Raw genomic sequence first — 22,587 nt, 5'->3', positions numbered from 1 at the left:
AAGTAAAGTGAAACATCCAGCTAAGGCTTAAATCTGAAAGTGCATTGATTCATCTATAAAAGAGTTGACTCAGAGTGGTTTAAACAAATCGGCGGGGTAACAAATCTTTATCCGTGTCAGCGTGACGTCAATATGGAACTCAAGCCCTGCCATTTGTTGCCCGCGCAGACCCGTGAAAATTGAAACCCCCGGCCTCGCCCACAAACAACTTTCAGCCATGGCCCTCCATCATTTGATTAAGATCATCAACAGGACCAACCAAATACATTTTAAAAATAATTCCAAATGGATTCGACTGAAAGTCACATACACCCGGGATGCTTTCCTAGAGAATTCATGGAATATTTATTTTTTTTGGTGAAATTACCCTTTTAGTACTTTTTAATTCACTTAAAAAAGCTCAAATGGTCACTCCATAAACAGCAATATGTAAATAACTTTTACTGACTTCAAAGAGATGCATTTCCTCATGATGCGTTTCTACAGTACAAATGTCTAAATATTCAAATTTTACATTGTTAGCAAATTGATTAATCAAGTTTTATATAACCACAGTTTTATTACAAATATCATGGTTAAACTCGGTGTTGGGGAAAGTTGCATTTTAAAATTGAGGAACTCCCCAAAAAAGTAACTAGTTTTGTTACTTAGTTATTTTTAATGGTAATACATTATGTTACTTGTGAGTTTATTACCTGCTGTGTTTTTTTTTTCGTTTCTTTTTTTAATTGAGGAGCTCTGCAATTAACAGTGTGCTGTAGAACCTACACCCACATTCACAAAATATTTTAGGATAATATTATCTGAGAACTTCCTCAGAGCTATACATACCATATATACAGATTATTGAAAGTTTAAAAGCAACGTGTTTGCTAATTTTGTGCTATTTGTCTCAAGTAAAATCACTGTCCATTGAGTCTCAATGACTACATAATTCATTGTTACTACTTTAATTTTAATTCAGCAATTTATTTTTGAAAAACTTATTAAACTAACAAGTAACTTGGATAAATTTTTTAAAAAAGGAACTCAAACATTGTCACTTATTTTTGAAAAGTAATGAGTTACTTTACTCGTTACTTAGAAAAGTAATATTATTACATAACTTGCGTTACTTTTAATACGTTACCCCCAACACCATAGTTTACCCAAGATATTTGTAATAAAATTGTGGTTACTACAGTGAGCATCAAATGACCATGAATGCAAATTTTTCTGCTCAATGACTTGATACACCACTTTTACATTTCATATCCCCGTCTGCATGCAACTAAAGAAACCGTAAAATAGTATAAAAACGTGAAATAATGTGGCCTTGTGCAGTAATTTAGTAACTACACATAACTAAAATGGATTTATCAATAGTATGAGTAAAAGCATTTTATTTATTTTTACAAAAGAGGTATTTCCCCTTCTGTATTAATGGAACAGGCCTAGACATTACATAGGGGCAGGCTGTAGTTTATTGTGTTCTGCAAATGGCTGAAAACTGTGTGGTAAAGTTGACCTACCTTAAAAAGCCCCTCAAGTTCCTCCTTTTCAGGCTGTACTTCAATAATCTTGCTAAATGTGTATAAAGTGTTAGATTCTGAATGTGGATGAGACTATTCTTATAATAGTTTTCTCTTTCTGTTAATAAAACGACCTAATGTCTCTTCAAGAACGAAGCTGCCAGTCACAAGATATTGTTGACCTGACACACGGTGGAGCTCGGGGTATAAATAGACCAGTATGAGAGCAAATATGCACATGCAATACCACTATATCACCTGTAGACGGCGCATTTAATGATAATTACTCCGCTTCATTATTGGTTCTGTGTATACACAGAATAAGAATAACACAAATAAACAAATAAATAAAACAATGTAATAATAATAATAATACATAAATAAATAAAATAAGATAATTACACTTTTATTGTGTGTTTCACCACAGTGACCTTATTCCAAAAATGCCAAATGATTTGCCCATCTTCTTTGATAAACATCCAATTTATCAAGTTCCCCAGTTCCCTAACCCTTTCTTGAAATGATGGTAAACCTGCTGAACGTCATCCCCTCATAATGATTTGTCTTCTAATCATAATACTTATTTGAATCCACTCAGACATGTTCACACCAGATCCCAACAAAAAACAGGTCTCCCAGTACATATAACTTAGGACAAAACGAAAAGCAGCATACGGAATTATTCTGTAATTGTGCACTTTAGTCCAGAATTCCTATTTTAGAACAGGACACAGGGCATGCATCAAGTCTCCTTCTTTGCATTTCACATTTCCAGCATTCAGCATTGAACATAAGCCTGAAATCCCTACTCAAAGTCCAATAACAACAATTCAAAGTTTTGAACTACTTTACAGTTTTGGCAAATTTTCTTCCAACGTTCAATGCTAAATGTACAATTTAGATCTTTACTCCAAACAGTTTAAAGCACACAATGAAAACTACCAAACATCTTTTCTATTTATAATACATTGAAACTTCATGCCTTCTGCCATATGCTCAAAGAATCACTGATAAATTGCAGTCCTCATCTGGAGCTCGACTACCTGTCTTAAAAGTTGGTTAATTGCATTTAAAAAAATGTATTTGCTCTTTGAATGTACCTTTGTCCCATTATTATTCCACTGTAAAACCCAAAAAGTTAAGGTAACTAAAACCATTTAAGGGAAACCGATTGCAACAAACCATTTAAGTTCAAAAACTAATCCTAATGATACTGTCAACCTAATCCATTTGAGTAAACGAAGCAATTTGAGTACTGTACAAGCCAAGAAGTTAAGGCAACTCAAACCATTTGAGGAAACCAATTGCTACAAACCATTTGAGTTAAAAAACGAATATGAGTACTGTGAACTTAATCCACTGGAGAGGAAGTAATGAGGTATTTAATTAACTCATTAGGGGAGAGCGGGGCACAAAGTAACACTTTTTTAGCTTTGGCCAAATAATGAACAAAGTAATGGGGTTAGACAAACAATTTGGTTTTTTTCACCAACAAAACACAAGCCTCTCCTACAAATTAAATTAATTAAAATCCAGCTTACTTAAAAAAGTAGCTTTAACTCCTTAGTACTTAGCTCAATTTATGTTTTTATTCTACATAGTACAGTATGTTTACTTATTTATTGGATAAATACATTTAAATTTATTTGGATTATTATCCATTATAATACAATACATTTATTTGTAGTATTAGCAATAAAAATGTTGTCTATTAAAAATATTTTCTAATAAAAACATTTTATTTAAAAAATTTTAACATTACACTCAAAATTCAAAAATTATTTTGTTAGTTTAGTTGATGTTCAACAGCGTGTGGCTTAATTATAACACCCTGTTACAACTAACCCCGCTGTGTCAAGTTTTCCTCAAAACTGGCTAGCAGTCACTGTTTGTTTTACATCTTTCAAAATGGTTTCATGTTTTAGCCTAGAAGGCGGTAATGACAACAATATAAGATCTTATGTACATACATTCATAGATTTAATATATATAACTTTGTGCCCCGCCTCCCCTACCTTTAACACAGAGTTCAAAACTCTTTTCAAATGATTAGAATTAACTTCAGTCAACTTTGAGTTAACCACACTCATTTCATTTGAAAAAGTTGACTGTTGGGTTTTACAGTGTAGTAAATAGGACTTTAGTATAAGTTTATTATAAAAAAGAACTCAGTGTTAGCTTTGTGGTGTCAGGAACACAGCTTTACCAATGAAATTACTTCCTTAAACTGGAAGTAATGGGTTTGCAGGCTATGGCAAAAAAGTGCATTGACATTCATATGATATGAGTACATATGGTCCAATATATTTCATTCAAAAAATAAGTAAGCCTATCATAAATTAGATCCTTAAATGTGCAAAAATAACCTAAAATTTACCATGTAAAAAGTTGCATTTTCTTGCTTTTTTACCCATAAACCTTAGTTTTATTATTGCTAAACTATTACAAGTATTATTATCATCGTAATAATGTATTAATTAGATTTTCTGTTGTGTTAAAAACGCAAAATAAGCCATAAAAGGGCCATAAGTAGGCTATAAATAGGCTACATAAACAACAATAGATACTGTCTACAATAAATAGATATAAACAATATAACAATAAATAAATGAATCAATAATGCTAACCATAAATACTACACTAAAAAACTAAACTACTCCACTTTTAATTTTATATCCCGGTCTGCATGCGACTCAAGTCATAAAACCTTTACTTTCACTTTTATTTTTCATGTAAGATTCGCAGTCACGAAATGTCTCTTTATAGGGGAAAATAAAAAACGGGAATCCTCCGTTTGGAAGGAGAATTGAGCGACTAAGTCCTGATATCGAGATAAGAAGCATTACATCTTTAATAACTGTATTAAAAACGCAAGTATAACCGTCTCTCTTTCTCTCCCTCTCCTTCTCTCTCGAGCTGTGTTGTTAGATACACTTCCTGTGTGTGCGTGCTCGGGCTCAGATGTACACAAACGCTGGACACAACAGCGACTTTACGCCATTATACTGATTGTAATGAGAAACTATAAGGTTGTGATTGAATATCTGGAAAATATTTTAGGGTAGGGTCTATATATCTGCTCGAATGGCTTGTGGTGACGCGGTAAAAATGGTAACCTGATCTGTGTTTACTTAAAATCAAAGTTACAGGTGTCAGACGTGAGGTATGGCGGAGGAAGGCCGTGCCGTGAGCGTTTACGGTTTGCCAGCAGACGTGGATCATGAACGGCTCCGGGACAAACTACTGATCCACTTCCTACGACAGAGCAACGGGGGAGGAGAGGTCAAGTCGGTCAGTCTCATCGGCCGGACACCCCTGCGTGCCCTGGTCACGTTTGAGGAGAGCAGAGGTCAGAGAATCTATTTGCATAATAACAATTGTAATAATAACTGCTTTCAGATCGTGTAAATGAATGAATGGGCTTTTGTATTAGCATACTCCCTAGGGGAGAGCAGAGTAACTGCCAGTTTGTCAGCATAAAATTGTCTTCTAAATTAAATGATAAAGGAATAATTGTGCTTCAGAAAGGGGAAATGCATCTGTACAAAGCAGAACAGTCCATCTATTTTTCATACTAGCAATCATTTCTTCATTTTTTTTAATGTCCTCTCAACACTACGGTGGCCGAGAAGTGCAAAACAACATTACAAAGTTTGAAACACTTTTATAAAGCTCGAGACAAATGTACATTTTGAAAATTTTTTACCTGTCATCAGACACAATTACATAGGAAAAACAATTTTACCAGGGACGAAACAAATGTACATTTTAGAAAACAAATTAACAAGACGCAAAACACTTTTACAAGTCCTGAAACAAATTTACAATTACAGATACCTTACGGAAAGGGAATGTACCACACACCGGTAGTGACCCGGAATGTAACAGTTGGACTGAATTTGTGGATTTATCAATAAAGCCAATATATTCCACAACTTTAAGGATTATTATAAAAATGTATTCATTCATTTAACTTTGGCTTAGTCCCTTTATTCATCAGAGGTTGCCAAAACGGAATGAACCACCAACTTATCCAGCACATGTTTTACGCAGCCGATCCCCTTCCAGCCGCAGTACTAGGAATTGATTTACCACTCTAAATTAATAAATTTTTATAAAGTAAATTGCATCTCAAAGCTTACTGGGGTACAGCATTTTTTTACTAGGGCACAGAATATTTTATTTATTTATTTTTGCACCATCTCACCGTGCCACCCCCTGCAAGAATCCGCCCATCGTCCATATATTGCCCATGCCACAATCTGCCACTGACACACAGAATGGCCAACTAACCCAGCCAGGGCTTGAACCGGCGACCTACTTGCTGAGAGGAGACAGTGCTAACCACTGAGCCACTGTGTTGCCCTATTATATAAATATGAAAGTTCTAACTCTAATTTGTTTTCTATGTACTCAACCATTATTTACAACATTAATATCTATGATTATTGTAATTATTATTATTATTATCTACAGCCTCTCCAAGTGGTTCTTAAAGTGTTCACAACAGTTGTGTTTCCAGTCTCACAATGAAGTATATCAAACATTGGGAATCTGTGAAAAGTTAATCTTCCTGATTGATATGGCACACATAAACATAATCTTACTTTTTGTTGTTGTTGTTGTCGTCATTTAAACATCTGGGCTAACCACAAGTACCATGTTGATTAAGAACACATGCATCTGCTTGATATTGATATTATAACAACAGCATCAGTTTGATATTTTATTTTGTTTTAGGATAAATTGAGATGCATCTACACTACTCTTTAGAGGTCTGGAAGATTTGGCCTAAAATCAAAATCTCAATTAATTGAACATTTTAACTCCATTACGATTAATAAACTATTATTTTAATTCTTTATTTTATGTTTTTGCCCTCATAGTTCAGACAGGTTTTGTACAGAAAATATGCTCATATGTCACAAATGAGAATGTAGGGTGAATTACCTGATTTTAAAATAATTGAAGTAAGCACACACTTATCTACTATCTATGATCATTTATTGAACGTCAACGCTGAACAACTGAAATTAAAACACATTGCCTAAAACGAAGCTCTCTGCGCTGCCCGCCCTCGTCACCATTATCAAACCGACCAATCGGAAAGCTTGCACTTTGTGTCATTGTGACATTTAAGTAAATTTTTTTGAGCGGAGCACAGATATGCGAAGGCTGCACCAGACTGTACACGTGCCCCTGGCAGAAGTATAATATCAGAATAACATAATAAGCATAAATCATTATCAGTGGTGTAAAGTAACAAATTACAAATACTCAAATGACTGTAATTGAGTAGTTTTTCTCAGGAATTGTAAATTACCCAGTAGTTTTATAAATGTGTACTTATCCTTGAGTAAATTTTTAGTGCAGTATCGGTACTTTTACTCCACTACTTTGCTTCAACCTGAAGTCACTACTTCATTTTTTCCAGTCTATGGGGATAAGAGAAATCAGTTATTCGATTCCTGTCAAAGACATGGACGATTTATAATTGCAGCAAACTGTAAGCATTAAAAGTGTCCAAGAAGATGTCCAAAATCTTTACATGCATTGACCCAGAGACTGTTTACATGCATGTCACTGATGAGAAGATGACGGATGTTTACTGTATGATGACCGAAATGGCCTTAAACACCCAGCAGGCACAAGACATCAACATGACGTTAGATTGACTAGCCCAATGTCGTGGGGACGTTGCATTTTCTTTGGAAACGAAATCAGGTTAACATCAGAACTCACGTCAGGCCAATGTCACTGTCCAACATCAAACCTAAAAATCAACCAAATATTAACGTCTAATAATGTTACAACTTGCTGTTGTGTGGATGTTACCACTATGACGTCTATTATATGTTGGATTTTGGTTGCCATACCTGATGAATAAATGTCAGTGTGTCATAAATATGACATTGGTTTAAGATGTTGGCTCGACGTTGGATTTTGGTCAGTTTCTAACACAACCTAAAATCAACCAAATATCAACATCATTTGACGTCGTTATTGGACATCAAAATAATGTTGTCCTTAGACGCTGGCTAGTGATTGAATTTTGGTCACCTGACATCACAACCTAAATCTAACACAATATTAACGTCTTATGACATTGTGTTCCTGCTGGGCAATAACTAAATGCACAACAGAAAGTTACGTTTAAAAACATCCACAAATTACATGTAAATGCATCAGCTTTTCACAGCATAATACTCATCTTAAGTAATCTAATCTTAAGTACTTTAAAAAGGTCTAGTGTTTACTCATACTTTGAGTAATATTTACAACAGATTCTTTTATTCTACTTACACTATATTTTTAGGCACGTAATGGTACTTTTAATTAAGTACGATTTTTTCAGTACTCTTTCCACCACTGATCATAATATAATACGTGTAATTCAGACTGAACAGAGTGGGGTCACGTGACTCCAAAAATGGTAGGGAAAATAATTGAAAAAATTTACCTGGAAAAATGAGAGATTATAGGTTCTGAAAATTTTGATTTATTGATTTTTTTTTTTGATTAATCATCCAGCCCTAACTCTTCATATTTTTTGTCATTGTCAAAGTAGTTTGTAAATTGGAAAAAATCCAAAATACTTTGATTGGCAGCCAGGCGGCTGGCATATGCCTAATGAAGTCTCTGGCTCTTGCTAGCTGATTGGTCTGCCAAGGCCAAAGCAACATTTTAGTTGTGTAGTCAGTTTGCTGATAAAGTGCATGTGCAGGGGTGAGCAAGTTGTGAGGGAGTGTTCTTTATGTCCTGTCAAGCCTGATTGAAGTGAGTTTTCACTTTACTTTGTGTGTGTGTGTGTGTGTGGATCACAGCAGTCAGTTTATTAAAAACAAATATCAATGTCTGTGATGATAAAGACAGAAAAAAAAATATATAATTAATACTTTCATAGATCAAATATTATAAAAAAAAAAAAAAAAACTTCCATCTGTCTGTTAGTGTGCAAGCTGCTGAGCCAGATTTTGCATTTCTAATGAGATTGATCGTCTCTTTCTGGTTTCCTGCAGTGGTCCAAAGTGTACTTCGTCATCATCCCCACGTTTTACATCTGGATGGCATAAAATATGAACTCTCCCTGAGCCTCCCTAACCAAGAGCCACTCAGTCTGAATAAGGTTTGCGAACAGTATAAGCAAATACTCCAAATACAAATTCTACATCTACTCTACTGTTATTTAATTAGGACATTCAGCTGATGTTCTTGCACTCCTTCAGGTAATCCTCAGTATGACTGTGACTGTAGATTGCAGTCAGCTTCCTCAGGGTGCAGACACACTGAATGCACTGCAAAGTGAATTCCCAGATCTACGGATGGAGCGTGACTTTCTACGGCCCACATGCACCTTGCAAGGCAGCTATTCTGATTTTCAAACTGCATTTCCTTATATGCAGACATTATTTGCTCATCACATTTCACAAGCCAAAAATCAGAATTTTATTGGGGACAACGGTCATGGTCATAAGGTAAGGGAAGACCCTGCAGGTGCAAAGAAGTGGGACGGCTTTACATCCCAATCACCGGCCATTCATGCAGGAGACTTCAGCTTTAGGCCCAGAGAGGATTTAGGTCAAGAAAACTATAGATTGCAAGATAACAATGAAGCTCTCACTGGACGCAGTACTCAGTCAAGAAGAGGTAAAATCGAGGAGGGAGCAGAGTGCAGGACAGATGAAGATGATTTGGAAGATCTTTCGATAATCATGGATGCTGATGTGTTTGCATACCTGCAAAACATCAAAGAGTACAATCGGATACTGCAACATCATGGAGTACAAGTGGTTCATGTTACTTCCGAGGGGGTCACCACTGTGTACCTGCAGTCAAGCAAGTCAGAGGTTAAACAGAACATTAAGCAAGCCCATAAGGAGCTAAGGCAGCTTTATCAACAGCAAGAGGCTTTTCTAAGAAAAGACCAGGTAAAAAGGAGTGCCCTTTACATGGCCGATGGATTGAACACAACATTAAAACAGGTGCAGTTATTACTGCCCAATGTTCTCCTCAGCTTTGACCAGGACAACATTTATATAGTTGGAGAGAAAAGTGAGGTATCTCAGGCCAAACAAATGCTATTGATTGGGGTGGAAAAAGACCTGATGAGTTTGACAGAAATTCCACCATCCTCTTCTAGTTTTCCATCAGCATCCCCTGAACCCTTGGAGAGAGAGCAACAGGTTATGGGTGCCCCTCAAACATTAGTTCCCCCCAAACTAATTGGTTCCAGCACTGAACGAAAAGGGGAGATTGGAAATACAAAAGAATACAAACTAGCTGCTCGGTTTAAGAGAGAGGAGATAGGTGGAGACATCAGGAGTCTCACTACAAAGATGGACATGTTAAAGTTAGCCCAAAGCTCTCAGTCAACAACACCACCCACACGGCCCTTGTTTGGCACCACAGGCGAACTCAGTATCGAACTGCCCAGGGAAGGAACTGAAGCATTCAGGATGACAGAGCCAAGCTGTACAGGGCAGGATATCCTGTTTAAAAACCAAGACCCGCTATCTCTGAATACATTTGGTGGAACCACCTTCAGCACATCCAAGGCCAAACCAAGTACTTCCGCTGGACTCACTTCAACACTGGGAACAGGAGTCATGGCTTCAGTGAGCACAAATGTGAATTCCCTATCAGCAAGTAATACAAAAGTGAAGACAGCTGCTCCCTCATCAACATCTAAATCTTCATTAAGGAGGTCCAATAGTTTCTCTGGTCAGCCAAGAGAGCAGGTAAAAAATAACCAGGTTAAAGCTGAGCCAACGATCAATGCAAATTCACATAAAAGAGCAAGATCCAATAGCATTAGTGGTGGAAGACCTAGTAAAGATTGTCCAGTGACTGTAGTTGAAGCAGAACTTACTGTGTCTGGTCTAATGTGGACTTACATAAAGGATGCATATCGTTCTCAGGTGCAGGCTATGGAATGTGACTTGCAAATGTCTGAGAAACGACCAGGCAAAAGTCATATAAGTGTTACTCTAAAGGGAACAGATTCAGCAAAAGTTGAAGAAAGTCATCGTGAGCTTCAGAATCTAGTGGCTATAGTGGCCAGCGACTTTGGCTTCTATGAATTATGTTTGAATGAGCTTGGTGTGGATCAGAAAGATGAACTCTTTTTGGCCTGCTGCTCAAGTTTAAGGACACATATATCTAAGGTTAGCTCGTACACCACAAAGAGACACCTTGTCTTGATTGGTCCAAAATTCCTCTGCTCTCAAGTCAGTGATATATTTAAGGATGTATTTTCTGGGCAGAAGTCACATTCCTCATTCCTTCTGAAGTTGAAGACCTTGCAAGAGTGTGTAGAACAAGGTGCATCCAAGGCATTTTTGAGCATACGATCAACAAGGGCCGATCACTCTAAATCAGATCAAAGCTTAAAGGAGTTTTCTTTTCAGGACACAAGTCAGGTGGTTCAGTCTAACGGCAGTCTCAAGAGTGATGGTCATTTGACCAAAAAGAAATCAGACACATTGGAAAAGTTGGAGCACTCTATATCCACGGAGGACAAATTAAGCAAGGCAAACACATTAAGCCAACTAGCTAATGCCAAAGAAGACACACAAAGTGATAAGCCAAGTTCTTTACCACTTGAAGCAAAGAAAAAACAAGATACCTCAAAGATTCTGAAACAGACTAACTTGCTGTCCAGTATCACTTCAGAGCAATGCGTGTGTGGAGCGATTGGTGCAAATGTGAAGCGCACCTCCTGTGGTGTCATCCTTTGCTCTGACTGCAAACTGCTGCATTCACACTGTCGAGTGTGTGGAAAAGAGGAGGTATACGCTCAGAAGATGATACAGGGGCAAAGTATTGAGTCAAAGAACACAGAGCAAGATAATCAGGCTCAAGAGCAGTATTCAGGACAAGAGGACATCAAGGAACATAAGGGCATCCAAGGCACGATGACCTGTGTGGAGATGCCTCTGAGTCTTTCAGGCTATAATAAATACACAATGGCCAAGATCAAGTACAGCATACCTGATGGCATACAAGGGGTACTGACTTACGTATAGTTGCTTAAGAGCATATTTTCAGAACATACAGAATATTGTTATATATTGTAATAAAGTTTAATTTCCATACTTTTCTTCTAGGATAAGGATCCCCATCCTGGTTCACCATTCGAAGGTGGTCAGTTTGTGGCTTATTTGCCACTCGATCCAAAAGGAAGAAGTTTATTGCCCTCCCTGAAAAAGGCATTTGATCAAGGGCTAACATTTGTTATTTCAACCAAGAAGGCCAATGGTGGAGATGCAAAAGTGAGCTGGGGCAAGATCCCACACAAGACCAGCATGGAGGGGGGCAGGGGCAGGTGAGTCCAGGTGGATGATTCTGCCATGGCAGGTGGCACAGACATGTTAATCTGTGATTTCTGCCTTTTAGGTGAGACATAATGGACAATGCACCATTATCTTATTAGATAAATACTGCACAAACATGGGTTTTTTCTATTAAATCAATGAACCGGAGTCAATTATTCCACTTACACTACAGCTACCATACCTAAAAACACTGTTCATATGTTGTAAATCAAAACATTTGTCCGTTTTTTTTTTCTCAAACAGCTTCTTTGTCTATTACTAGTTAATACAGCCCATCTAAAGTCTTCTGTATTAATTGTAGGCTGTGAAGTAAATGAAATCTTTCAGCACAGTGGCATGGAACTTAAATGCGGTCAAGAACTGCCTGGAAAAACTTTAGCTGTGCATTTCTTTGATAATAATTACAAGCCATAGATTGTTTGTCAGACAAGCAGAATCAAGCGTTTAACAGCATCATATGATCAACTGTTTTAATAGTATCATTTGAAACATTTCAAAACTGTATTAATCCATGAATGGATACTTGATATTGCATATTTATAATTTAAGATTTCCCATGGACATTAAATGTTTGTTTGTGCGCAGGAATGGATATCCAGACTCTACATACCTTGTTCTCTTGTCTGAGGCACTGGTGGCTCATGGAATTGAAGGAGTCCCCGGCAGTTAGTCAGGATGAAGCCAAAATCTGACCTTGCAAAAAGCACAAAATCATTAAGACCAAAAGACTACAGTTTATTGTGTATTATTTTTTGATACAGTTCCAAACTACACATATCAAAATGTAATCCATGTAAATGAAGTTTTAAATATACTGACTGATTACTTAACCTTTGGGTTGCACCTTTTTTGCTAACTATTTTTTTTATTCAGTATTTCTGCTTAACTGTTTTTGTACGGTATGTAATCAATTTAGAATGTAAATTAAATTGTTTTAGGATCATTTTTTTATTTTAGAATCAGTGTTTTTTTTCTATAATCTTTATTGACATATAGAATGCAACAACATAACACTCTGTATATTCTGAATCAGCGTACAAGTATGCTTTTTAATAAAACAATAACCTTGCTGTGGGGGTTGTTTTTTGTGCCATTTTTAAATTAAAGGTCCCATGAAATTAAAATAGCGTTTCTTTTAGATGTTAGTATCAGTGTTGTTAGATTTTAGGATATCTATAAGGTAGTGTGCTCCAAAACAGTGACAAAATTTGTGTTTAAAAGATATAAAACAGATATAACTATGTTAAGCTTGTAGTTTGTCACTTCCACATCACCGGTTTTATTCATGTCCCCTCATACTTCAGTTTCTCATCAAATCATAACCAATCAAATGCTCTCTAGTATGACATGCCCCGGCCCCTTCAAGACACTTCTCATTTAATGCATTTGAGCTCAACAACTCTCACTGGCGAGCGAAATTGGGATTAATTGTTGAAAAAAATACCACACTACTGGTTGTTTTATTTTATTTTTTAAAGGGCTACACTGTCCCACCCTCTCTTCATGTTTCAGTTGAGATTATGTCAAACATTGAATAAAAATACACATTTCAAAGCACTTCATGGGACCTTTAAACATTCTTAGGCCTAGCACATCTCTAATCTGCACCTCAACTGATATCCCCATGAAAAGAGGACACATATAGCATAAATCTATTTAAAGGGGTGTGTTTAATGGGTTAGCTTGGCCAAAAGGAAAACGTTATTAATTACCCTCATGTCAATCCAAAACCCTTGGGACCTTCATTCATTTTTTTAACACAAATTAGGATGTTTTAGGTGAAATCTGAGAGCTCCCTCATCCTCCATAGACAACAATGTTCGAAAGTCCAGAAAAATACCCAAACATCCTCAAATCAGACCATATGTGATCAGTGGTTTAATCAGAATATTGTCAAGCCCGTTTTTGTGAGCACATAAAATATAAATAAACACTTTATTCAAAAGTTTTTTTTTACTCCTCAGAGTCAGTATAGGGCGCACATTTCATGAAAACGACCAGGCGCAACAGGTTAACCCATTCGATAAGTTGTTTATGCATGTGGTTTGATGTATTCATTTTCTTTTTCTCATTTTTTGTTAGGTTTTTCTTTGTTGTTTTAGGGGGGGGTTATGTTTTCTCTTTTATGCATGTAAAAGAACAGTAAGAAGCTGCTAGTTCACTTAAGTGCACAAAACATGTAGAAATAAATCATATTTTTTCATGATTTATGTATTGCATTTTATTTGCTTTGAGTGACTTATGACATTATTCTGCTATGTTGTTGTAATGTATTTGTGCACGGGTGACCCCTCAGTCACTTTCATTAATGATGCAGTCCCGTTAATATAAGACTGGGTTTTTGTGGTTTAGTTTGGGAGTTCTTTTTACTATTATTTTGGGTTAGGGACATCTTTAACATTTGAGCACAGAAAACAGGACTGAGGTTTAAATGATTTGGTTTGGCTAAGTATATTTTTCCCCTCTTTGTAAAAAAATAAAATAATTTATTTAATTGCAAGTTATGTTAACTGTTTGCTTGTGAAATGCTCAGTTTTTTCACTTACACTTACTTTACGTCATGTAAATAGCAAATGCGCTTAAAGCGTGACACAACTGGCTCTTAAAGTGAATGGAAGATGAGACTCAGATTGGTTTATTCTCAAAACACACCTATAACTCACCGCTTAAACTTAACCCTTTTAGACCATGCGCCACAGCGCAAAGCGGATTTTTCAGTCCTTAAATTAGCAATAGTGGATTCTGACACGCCCTGAAAGTTTTAGCGCCCTGCGTTTTGCACTGAGCATGGACCGTTAAAATAGAGCCCAATAAGTCATTGGACCCAGACTAAAAGGAGAAAGTGTTTCCCCAAAAGCAAAAATTATGCTGTAGTCCATCTGCTGTATTTTTCTTTAGTTTTTCGATTATAGCTAGATTATGTAAAGAACAATAATAGATCATGTAAAGATTACTCATGTAAAGATTGATTATGTAAAGATCGATTATACATCAATTATGAAAAGATTAATTATGGATAGATTATGTAAAGAATGCTCATATAAAAATCGATTATTTATACATTCATTCAATTTCTTTTCGGCTTAGTCCCTTTACTAATCTGGAGTTGCCACAGCATAATGAACCGCCGACTTACTCAGCATGTTTTACGCAGTGGATGCCCTTCCAGCTGCAACCCATCACTGGGAAACATCCATACACACTTTAATTTTAGCTTACCCAATTCACCTTTTGCACGTCTTTGGACTTGTGGGGGAAATCAGAGCACCCAGAGGAAACCCACGCAAACACGGGGAGAACATGCAAACTTCACACAGCAATGCCAACTGACCCAGCTGAGGCTCGAACAAGTGACTTTGCTGTAAGGCGATTGTGCTACCCACTGTGCCACCATGCTGCCAAGATTGATGATGTAAAGATTAATTATAGATGGATTATGTAAAGATCGATTATAGATAATGTAAAGATTGACTATAGATGGATTATGTAAAGATTGGTCATGTAATTATTGATTATAGATTGATTAGGAAAAGATCGATTACAGATCGATTATGTAAAGATCGATTATAGATTGACTAGGTAAAGATCTATTATATATTGATTATGTGAAGAATGATTATAGATAATTTCTTTAAAGATGAATTATAAATAGATTATGTAAAGATCAATTATAGATTGTGTAAGGATTAATTATATCTAGATTGGGTAAAGAGTGCTTATGTAAAGATTGATTATGTAAAGATCGATTTTAGATCAATTATGCAAAGATCAATTATAGATTATGTACAGATCAATTATTTATAGATTATGTAAGGATTGATTATAGACCATGTTAAGATCGTTTATAGATCAATTATGCAAAGATCAATTTTAGATTATGTACAGATCAATTATTCATAGACTACGTAAAGACCGATTACAGACTATGTAAAGATCAATTATAGATAGATTTTGTAAAGACCAATTATAGATTATGTACAGATGGATGTACAGATTAATTGTAGAAAAGGAATAAGACTTTCTCCAAAAATAAAAATTATGCTCTTTCAGTATTTTTCTTTAGTGCATATTTTCGTTTTAGCTTCTAAAAAGACTTGCTGGATAGACCCTTTGGCTCCTATAGGCTGAATAAAATTAATTCCAGCAGCATAAGGTTTTCCTGTACAGTATAGAGTACATACAGAAAGGAAATCTTATCTATATTTTCCTTGTTCCTTCTCTCCACTGCACAAAAACAAGCAGAGTAACATTCCTGCACTTTTTCCTAATACGTCAAAAGAATCTGAGAAACAGGGTCATATTCTCTCTCTCTCTCTCTCTTTCTCTGTAATTTCGCAGAGGCTGGAGATTCACTTAGACCCGCAGAGCATCTGGACTTTCTCCAGGGTGAACACAGCTACTTTACGGCCTGCATCAGCACTGGGATCAACAAGAAGCCATGAAGTAAAGCTGACCTGTTCTCAACCAAAACACTGACTGATACGCCGATTGGGACATTTACAGAGACACTGATTTCACCCTCAAATATACTATTATGTTCAATGTCAAATAATACCACAGGGCATTAGAAGATGGTATTAAGCTTTCATCTTGATAAACTTCAGGAATTTGAATGACATTATTTGCATACATAAATCTCTCACTCCCCCATAGCTTAGAGAACTGATGTTTGCCTTGTTCTTTCAACTACAAATTTGTGTTAAAGTAGTAATTATTATTTGTTTGTGTGTAGTATGTAGTTTATTAACAATAAAGCTTGATATATAAAATTTCATCCAAATGTATTTTAAGAAAATATTATTAAGCAAATTTATTTTAAATGTCTGCAAAAAAAAGCGTAGAAAATAATATATATAAAATATACTAATCCAAAGATCAATTATAGATTATCTAAAGATCAATTATAGATTATCTAAAGATTAATTATAGATTATGTAAAGATCAATTATAAATAATGTAAAGATCAATTATAGAATATCTAAAGATTAATTATAGATTATGTAAATATCAATTATAGATTATGTACAGATCAATTATAGATTATGTAAAGATCGATTATAAATAATGTAAAGATCGATTAGAGAATATGTAAAAATCGATTATAGATTATGTAAAGACCGATTTTAGATAGATTAAGTAAAGATCAATAATAGATTATGTAAATATCGAATAAAGATTATTTAAGGATTGATTTAAGGTAAATTATGTAAAGATCGATTATAGATCAGTTATTTACAGATCGATTATAGATAGTTTCTGTAAAAAATTGATTATAGATTATGTAGATTAATTACATAAGGATCAATTTTAGATCCAATTATGTAAAGATTAATTATAGATTATGTAGAGATAAATTATAACTTATGTAAAAATCGATTATAGATCCATTATGTAAAGATCGATTATAGATTATGTAAAGATCGATAATAAATCAAATATGTAAAAATCGATTATAGATCCATTATGTAAAGATCAATTATAGATTATGTAAAGATCGATAATAAATCAAATATGTAAAAATCGATTATAGATCCATTATGTAAAGATCAATTATAGATTATGTAAAGATCGATAATAAATCAAATATGTAAAAATCGATTATAGATCAATTATGTAAAGATCGATTATAGATCGTTTCTGTAAAGCTCGATTATAGATTATGTACATATCGAGTATAGATTATGAAAAGATTGATTATAGATAATGTAAAGATCAATTATAGATTATGTACAGATCGATTATAGATTACATAACTGATTATAGATTAATTTTGTCAAGATTGATTTTAGATCGGGTGATGTGGTGGCGCAGTGGGTAGAACGATCGCCTCACAGCAAGAAGGTCACTGGTTCAAACCTCGGCTAGGTCAATTGCCATTTCTGTGTGGAGTTTACATGTTCTCCCTGTGTTCACGTGGGTTGTTTCCAGGTGCTCCGGTCTCCCCCATAAGTCCAAAGACATGTGCTATAGGTGAATTGGGTATGTTAAAACTGTCCGTAGTGTATTTGTGTGAATGAGAGTGTATGGATATTTGCCAGTGATGGGTTGCAGCTGCAAGGGCATCCGTTTCATTAAACATATGATGGATAAATTGGTGGTTCATTCTGCTGTGGCCACCCCAGATTAATAAAGGGAATAAGCCGCAAAGAAAATTAATGAATAAATGAATGATTTTAGATCAAGTATGTGTGTGTGTGCGCAGATACTGTAGAAGGATGGATGGATGGATGGATGGATAATAAAGAATATACCATTTGACAAAAAATATCAAGGTTTATAGAAACCACATAGAGTTTGATTTCATGTCATCTGCTAGCATGCTAGTAACTTTCCAAATACTGTAAATGCTTAGGATCTGTGTAAAACCAACTGTCAATACCATGTCACAACATATTGAACATTTTTGAGTTTGTACCCTCCGGGATGTTTGTACGTGACAGTCGGCCAGCACAGGCTCGACCCCCACAGTCCACTGCTTTCAGAGCAGAAAAGCAGCCTTTGGCAGTTTTCTGGGTCTCTGCACTGCATTGTCTTCATGAAACAGCTGAGCAGAGAGAAGTGCTGCAACTCAGCGCTCCTGCAATCATTCCCTGTGGACGGAGACTCTGCATGCACTGCATCAGGAGCTGAGCGCCTACTAAACTACTGCTTTAGTGGAGCAGGCCGACTTAAAAACTGATGCTAATTTCATTTTCATTTTTTTATTCTAACACTTTGTTTTTTTTAAAATGTCCCTATACTGCATGAATGTTTCCAACAAAACTTATTAAATGAATGTATATTGATGTTAAATATATAGTTATGTTTGTAACTTACAGGAATAGGGGTGAGTTGTGCATAAATCAAAGAATTGAAAAAGCTGTCAGATGTTCAAAATTTATAAATATAATAATATATTTTAATATATTAATTAATTTAATAATATTTAATAAATGATAATATATAATATAATAAATGATATTATAAAAATATTTATATAATAGTAAAAATATATATTTATATAATAATAAAAACAACACATATAATAATACATAAATTATATATTATAAATATCTAAAAATGACTTGTTATTTTGTTTTTTTTTTGGAGCACGTGGATGCTATATAATACAGTGAAGGTATTGGTTTTTAGGGCGGCATGGTTGCACAATGGGCAGCGCTGTCACCTCACAGCAAGAAGTCAGTTTGCATTTCTGTGTGGAGTTTGCATGTTCTCCTCATGTTTGCGTGACATTCCTCCAGGTGCTCTGGTGTCCCCCACAGTCCAAAGAAATGAATGGTAGTTGAATTGGGTAAGCTAAATTGTCCGTGGTTTATGTCCTGATTCTCCAGGCTGGGGGTTGAGCGTTAGGCTAACGACCCACCTTGTAAAAAATTAGATGTTATGAAACACTAACATGGTGTGGCTAAATATCAACTTCGATATAAACGGCCCTGGGGGTGAGTAAGTAAGGTATTGTTTTTTTGTCTTTACTTAAATGTTTTAGTTCAGCTTACTTGATCATTTAAAGGTGCTTCAGTTTCCTAATTAATTATTTTGAACTAACTAATTATTTTGAATCAACAGTACTGAAGTTTACTTTATTAAAAAGTTGTAAATACAAACCGTTTTAAGTTACACTCACTTAAAATTAATACACTACTTTATTTAGAAATTTCAAGGCAATCGGTTACAATTTTAAGGTCAAACTTATTATATTTTACAGCAGCACATTATTAATTTGTATGCTGTAATTTACATGACCAATCCAGGCAACTGCTTTAAACTACAAAAAGATCAGTGAAAGTTATACTTTTTAATATCGACAAGTTGTCGAAGCAAGAGATCCAGTTCCCACAATGCAAATAAAAAAGTAAAATGTGAAATAAATCCCATGAATCATCAAATATTAGAAAGTGTTAATGGGATAGTTTACCACAAAACAAACAAAAAAAAAATCACTATTAACTCACCCTCAAGTGGTTCCAAACCTTTACAGAATAATTTTTTCTGTGGAAAACAAAAGAAGATATTTTGAAGAATGTTAACCATTGACTTCCATAGTAAAAAAAAAAATAAAAATATTATGGAAGTCAATGATTACAGGTTTATAACATTATTCCAAATATTACGTTTGTGTTCAACAAAAGCAATAAAACTTGAACAGGTTTGTAACAAACGAAGGCTGAGTAAACGATGACACAATGTTTATAACTGGCTGCACTTGAATACTTGTTAATCACTTTAATAACCAGCATTTTCAGTGCATATTAATAAAACAATTGTCATAATCATTTCAAACATGCTTGTTGTTTTGTGGGAAACAATGAGAAGGGCATTACAATAGATAAGAAAATAGATGTCATGGTAAAACGTTTCATTGGTAGTGTATTATCTCAGGAAACATCAAAGCAAAAAAAAAAAAGTACATCGCTAATAGGGTTGGAAAACTAGTTAAACAGGTTATAAGTCATCTCAAACACACCTGTTTACTCTTCTCTTTCACTTCCACACAATTCCTCCACATACACCACAACCACAGAGCTCAGGATAATGGCAGACAAGAGTTTGGAAGACCTCGACCCCTTCACCTGCCCCATCTGCCTGGATGCCCTAAAAGACCCTGTGACGATTCCCTGCGGACACAACTACTGCATGAGCTGCATTAAACACTACTGGGAGAAAAACGGCAGCAGAGACACGGGTTACACCTGTCCCGAGTGCAGAAAAACCTTCTCACCTCGACCTACGCTCAACAAAAACACCATGTTCGCAGAAGTGGTGGAGCGCTTCAAAAACACGGGCCTTCAGGACACTTCACCTGCACGCTATATGACACCTGTACACACGGAGAGACAAAACTGCACTTCACAAAACCCCAAAGATTCAAGGATACTCCCAGAAATGGACAAGACTCACCTGAGGTATGACAGTCCCAGAGAAAAGCACACGGTTATTGTTGTTGCCGGAGAGCCCAAAGGAAATATTTGTTCACGCCACAGAACAGCTCCTGGTGTTTGTTCTCAGTTCTGTGCGTCTTGTTTTGATGAAGCCTGGCGGGAAAATAAAGCGTTTTCGGCGGCACCTCAGATGACACAAAAGCTGGAGAGCAGGACGACTCTTGTCAAACACGAGCACAGGAGTAGAGATAAAACTACTGGACGCGACAGGAAAACATCCAAAAAGAGGGTTCATGCAAGTGGACACAGGAGTGGACATACTCGAGGTGCTAGAAAAGGGCGCGAAAGTCATCGGCGTAAAAGAAGTGGACACAGAAGGGGCTCTCATGAACACAAACATCATGCTGGACACAGAAAGAGGAGACTGGGAGTATTGGTCATGGCAGGGAATGGCACTCAGAGAACCATTCTGGATAAAATTGGATTGTAGGCTGGGATTCAAGGGTGCCATTTACTGCATTGGTTTAATAACTTAAATTGTTCTCCACATTTACATAGTAGGTTTATGGCTTTGATAAGTAAAAAAAAAATCTCCAGAAACAGTTTTAAAAGGTTATTTATTACTTTCATAGAGTAATTCATTATACCCATAGAATCAAAAGGTCCATGATTGACCATATATGGCTCGTGTCGTGAATATTAATGAGCTCAGCTCTGAGTGCAGCTCTTGCGCACGCACGCACGCACGCACGCACACACACACACACACTATGATGTAACTTTACACTGACAAAAAATTAACCCTTAACCTATTTTGCTCACCAGATCTGTTGTGGATAAAGGCTAAATTATAATTAAACCTGACAAAATATAGTGATAGAGATGTACGACATTGAAATTTGAAGCTATAGTGAAAGAAAACACAGCCAGAAATTAATATCAATCTCTGCGTGAACATATGGCAGTTGAGCTAATGTTAAGTGAATTGACACCATTCGGCAGTCTTCATGTGTTTGGTTAAACACACGCATGTAGACTGTACAATAAACATGATAAATTAACAAAAGATTTAACTAAACATACCTTATACCTCTTCAGAGTGGAGATGAATAAATGTATAATCTGTAAATCTTGCATTTTGCGTCCTGGGGCCAGTTTGAACGTACCTCGTGCTGACGTTGCACAGTAACGCACAGTAAACTAATTGGCGCTCGCGTTTTCAAAATAAAAGTCCCACACACGTAGTAAGTGAAATGCTTAGAAAAAACTTGAGAGAGAAAAATTATTGTTTTAGTCTCATTAGAAAACGTTGTTTCTAATCAAACACAGCATAAGACGCGCAATATTAATGATCTCATAGCTTTCTTTGTGATCCAAGTGCTTGATGACATGCTCGTCAGGTCTGGATGAACAACCCAAATTTGCAAACATTATAATATATAATATTATTATAATATATTTGTTTATCAAATAATATTTAAGGTCAAAATTGTATTCTTAACTCTCACCATATAAAATATGGTAGAAAACAATGTTTTATATATATATATATATATATATATATATATATATATATATATATATATATAGTTTATAGGTATAATTTATACTTCTAGCTATTTATTGGGGGGCCCCAGATTTCCTGGATCCATAAGTGGCCGCTTACCTTACTTATTGGTTAAATCCACCCCAGTTGGAGTTTATATGAAAACAAGAAATCTGTGGTGTCTGAGGCTCACAGTATGCCCATTTCCATATACTGACATTTTATTATTCTACTATGCCTGGGTATACCCAGATTTCATTATAGGGCATCTTTAACACTTGAAGTGTTGCAGATGCTGTGATGATATGTTGGTTCTA

At 35.6% G+C, this 22,587-nt stretch overlaps 3 protein-coding genes across 52 annotated transcripts in view; 2 read left to right on the top strand and 1 right to left on the bottom strand.

Annotated features, from left to right (window-relative positions):
* The window catches only part of asb16 (ankyrin repeat and SOCS box containing 16), a 32,555-nt gene extending 10,637 nt beyond the window's left edge, over positions 1-21,918 (bottom strand). For 4 of the 50 annotated variants that reach the window (XR_015480001.1, XR_015480027.1, XR_015480014.1 and 1 more), the window contains exons 1-6: positions 21,808-21,918; positions 20,744-20,926; positions 20,565-20,663; positions 20,310-20,460; positions 19,798-19,834; positions 12,456-12,538 (exon numbers count right to left, since the gene is read on the bottom strand). The gene's annotated coding sequence lies outside the window, so the exon portion shown is untranslated. Of the gene's footprint in view, positions 1-1,511; positions 1,696-12,455; positions 12,539-19,797; positions 19,835-20,309; positions 20,461-20,564; positions 20,664-20,743; positions 21,054-21,807 lie in introns of those variants that run through there. The other 46 variants (XR_015479999.1, XR_015480026.1, XR_015480013.1 and 43 more) reach the window with 15 other exon arrangements.
* On the top strand, positions 4,471-12,915 carry si:busm1-163l24.3. The gene is given in 7 exon segments (XM_088649564.1): positions 4,471-4,572; positions 4,661-4,860; positions 8,531-8,637; positions 8,738-11,518; positions 11,618-11,835; positions 12,431-12,500; positions 12,502-12,915. Coding segments are annotated over 6 exon segments (3,396 nt in total). The 5' UTR covers positions 4,471-4,572; positions 4,661-4,676; the 3' UTR covers positions 12,538-12,915.
* On the top strand, positions 20,378-21,214 carry si:busm1-163l24.4. Its single transcript, NM_001005315.1, is given in 1 exon segment — positions 20,378-21,214. A coding segment is annotated over 1 exon segment (837 nt).
* Positions 21,919-22,587: the final 669 nt, after the last annotated feature.

This window comes from Danio rerio, chromosome 3 (genome assembly GCF_052040795.2).
Source record: "Danio rerio strain M-AB ecotype USA chromosome 3, GRCz13ab, whole genome shotgun sequence".
In the NCBI taxonomy this organism is placed as follows: Eukaryota; Metazoa; Chordata; class Actinopteri; order Cypriniformes; family Danionidae; genus Danio; species Danio rerio.
Note: the sequence above shows the minus strand (reverse complement) of the source record. Positions and strands in the feature narration are given on the sequence as shown.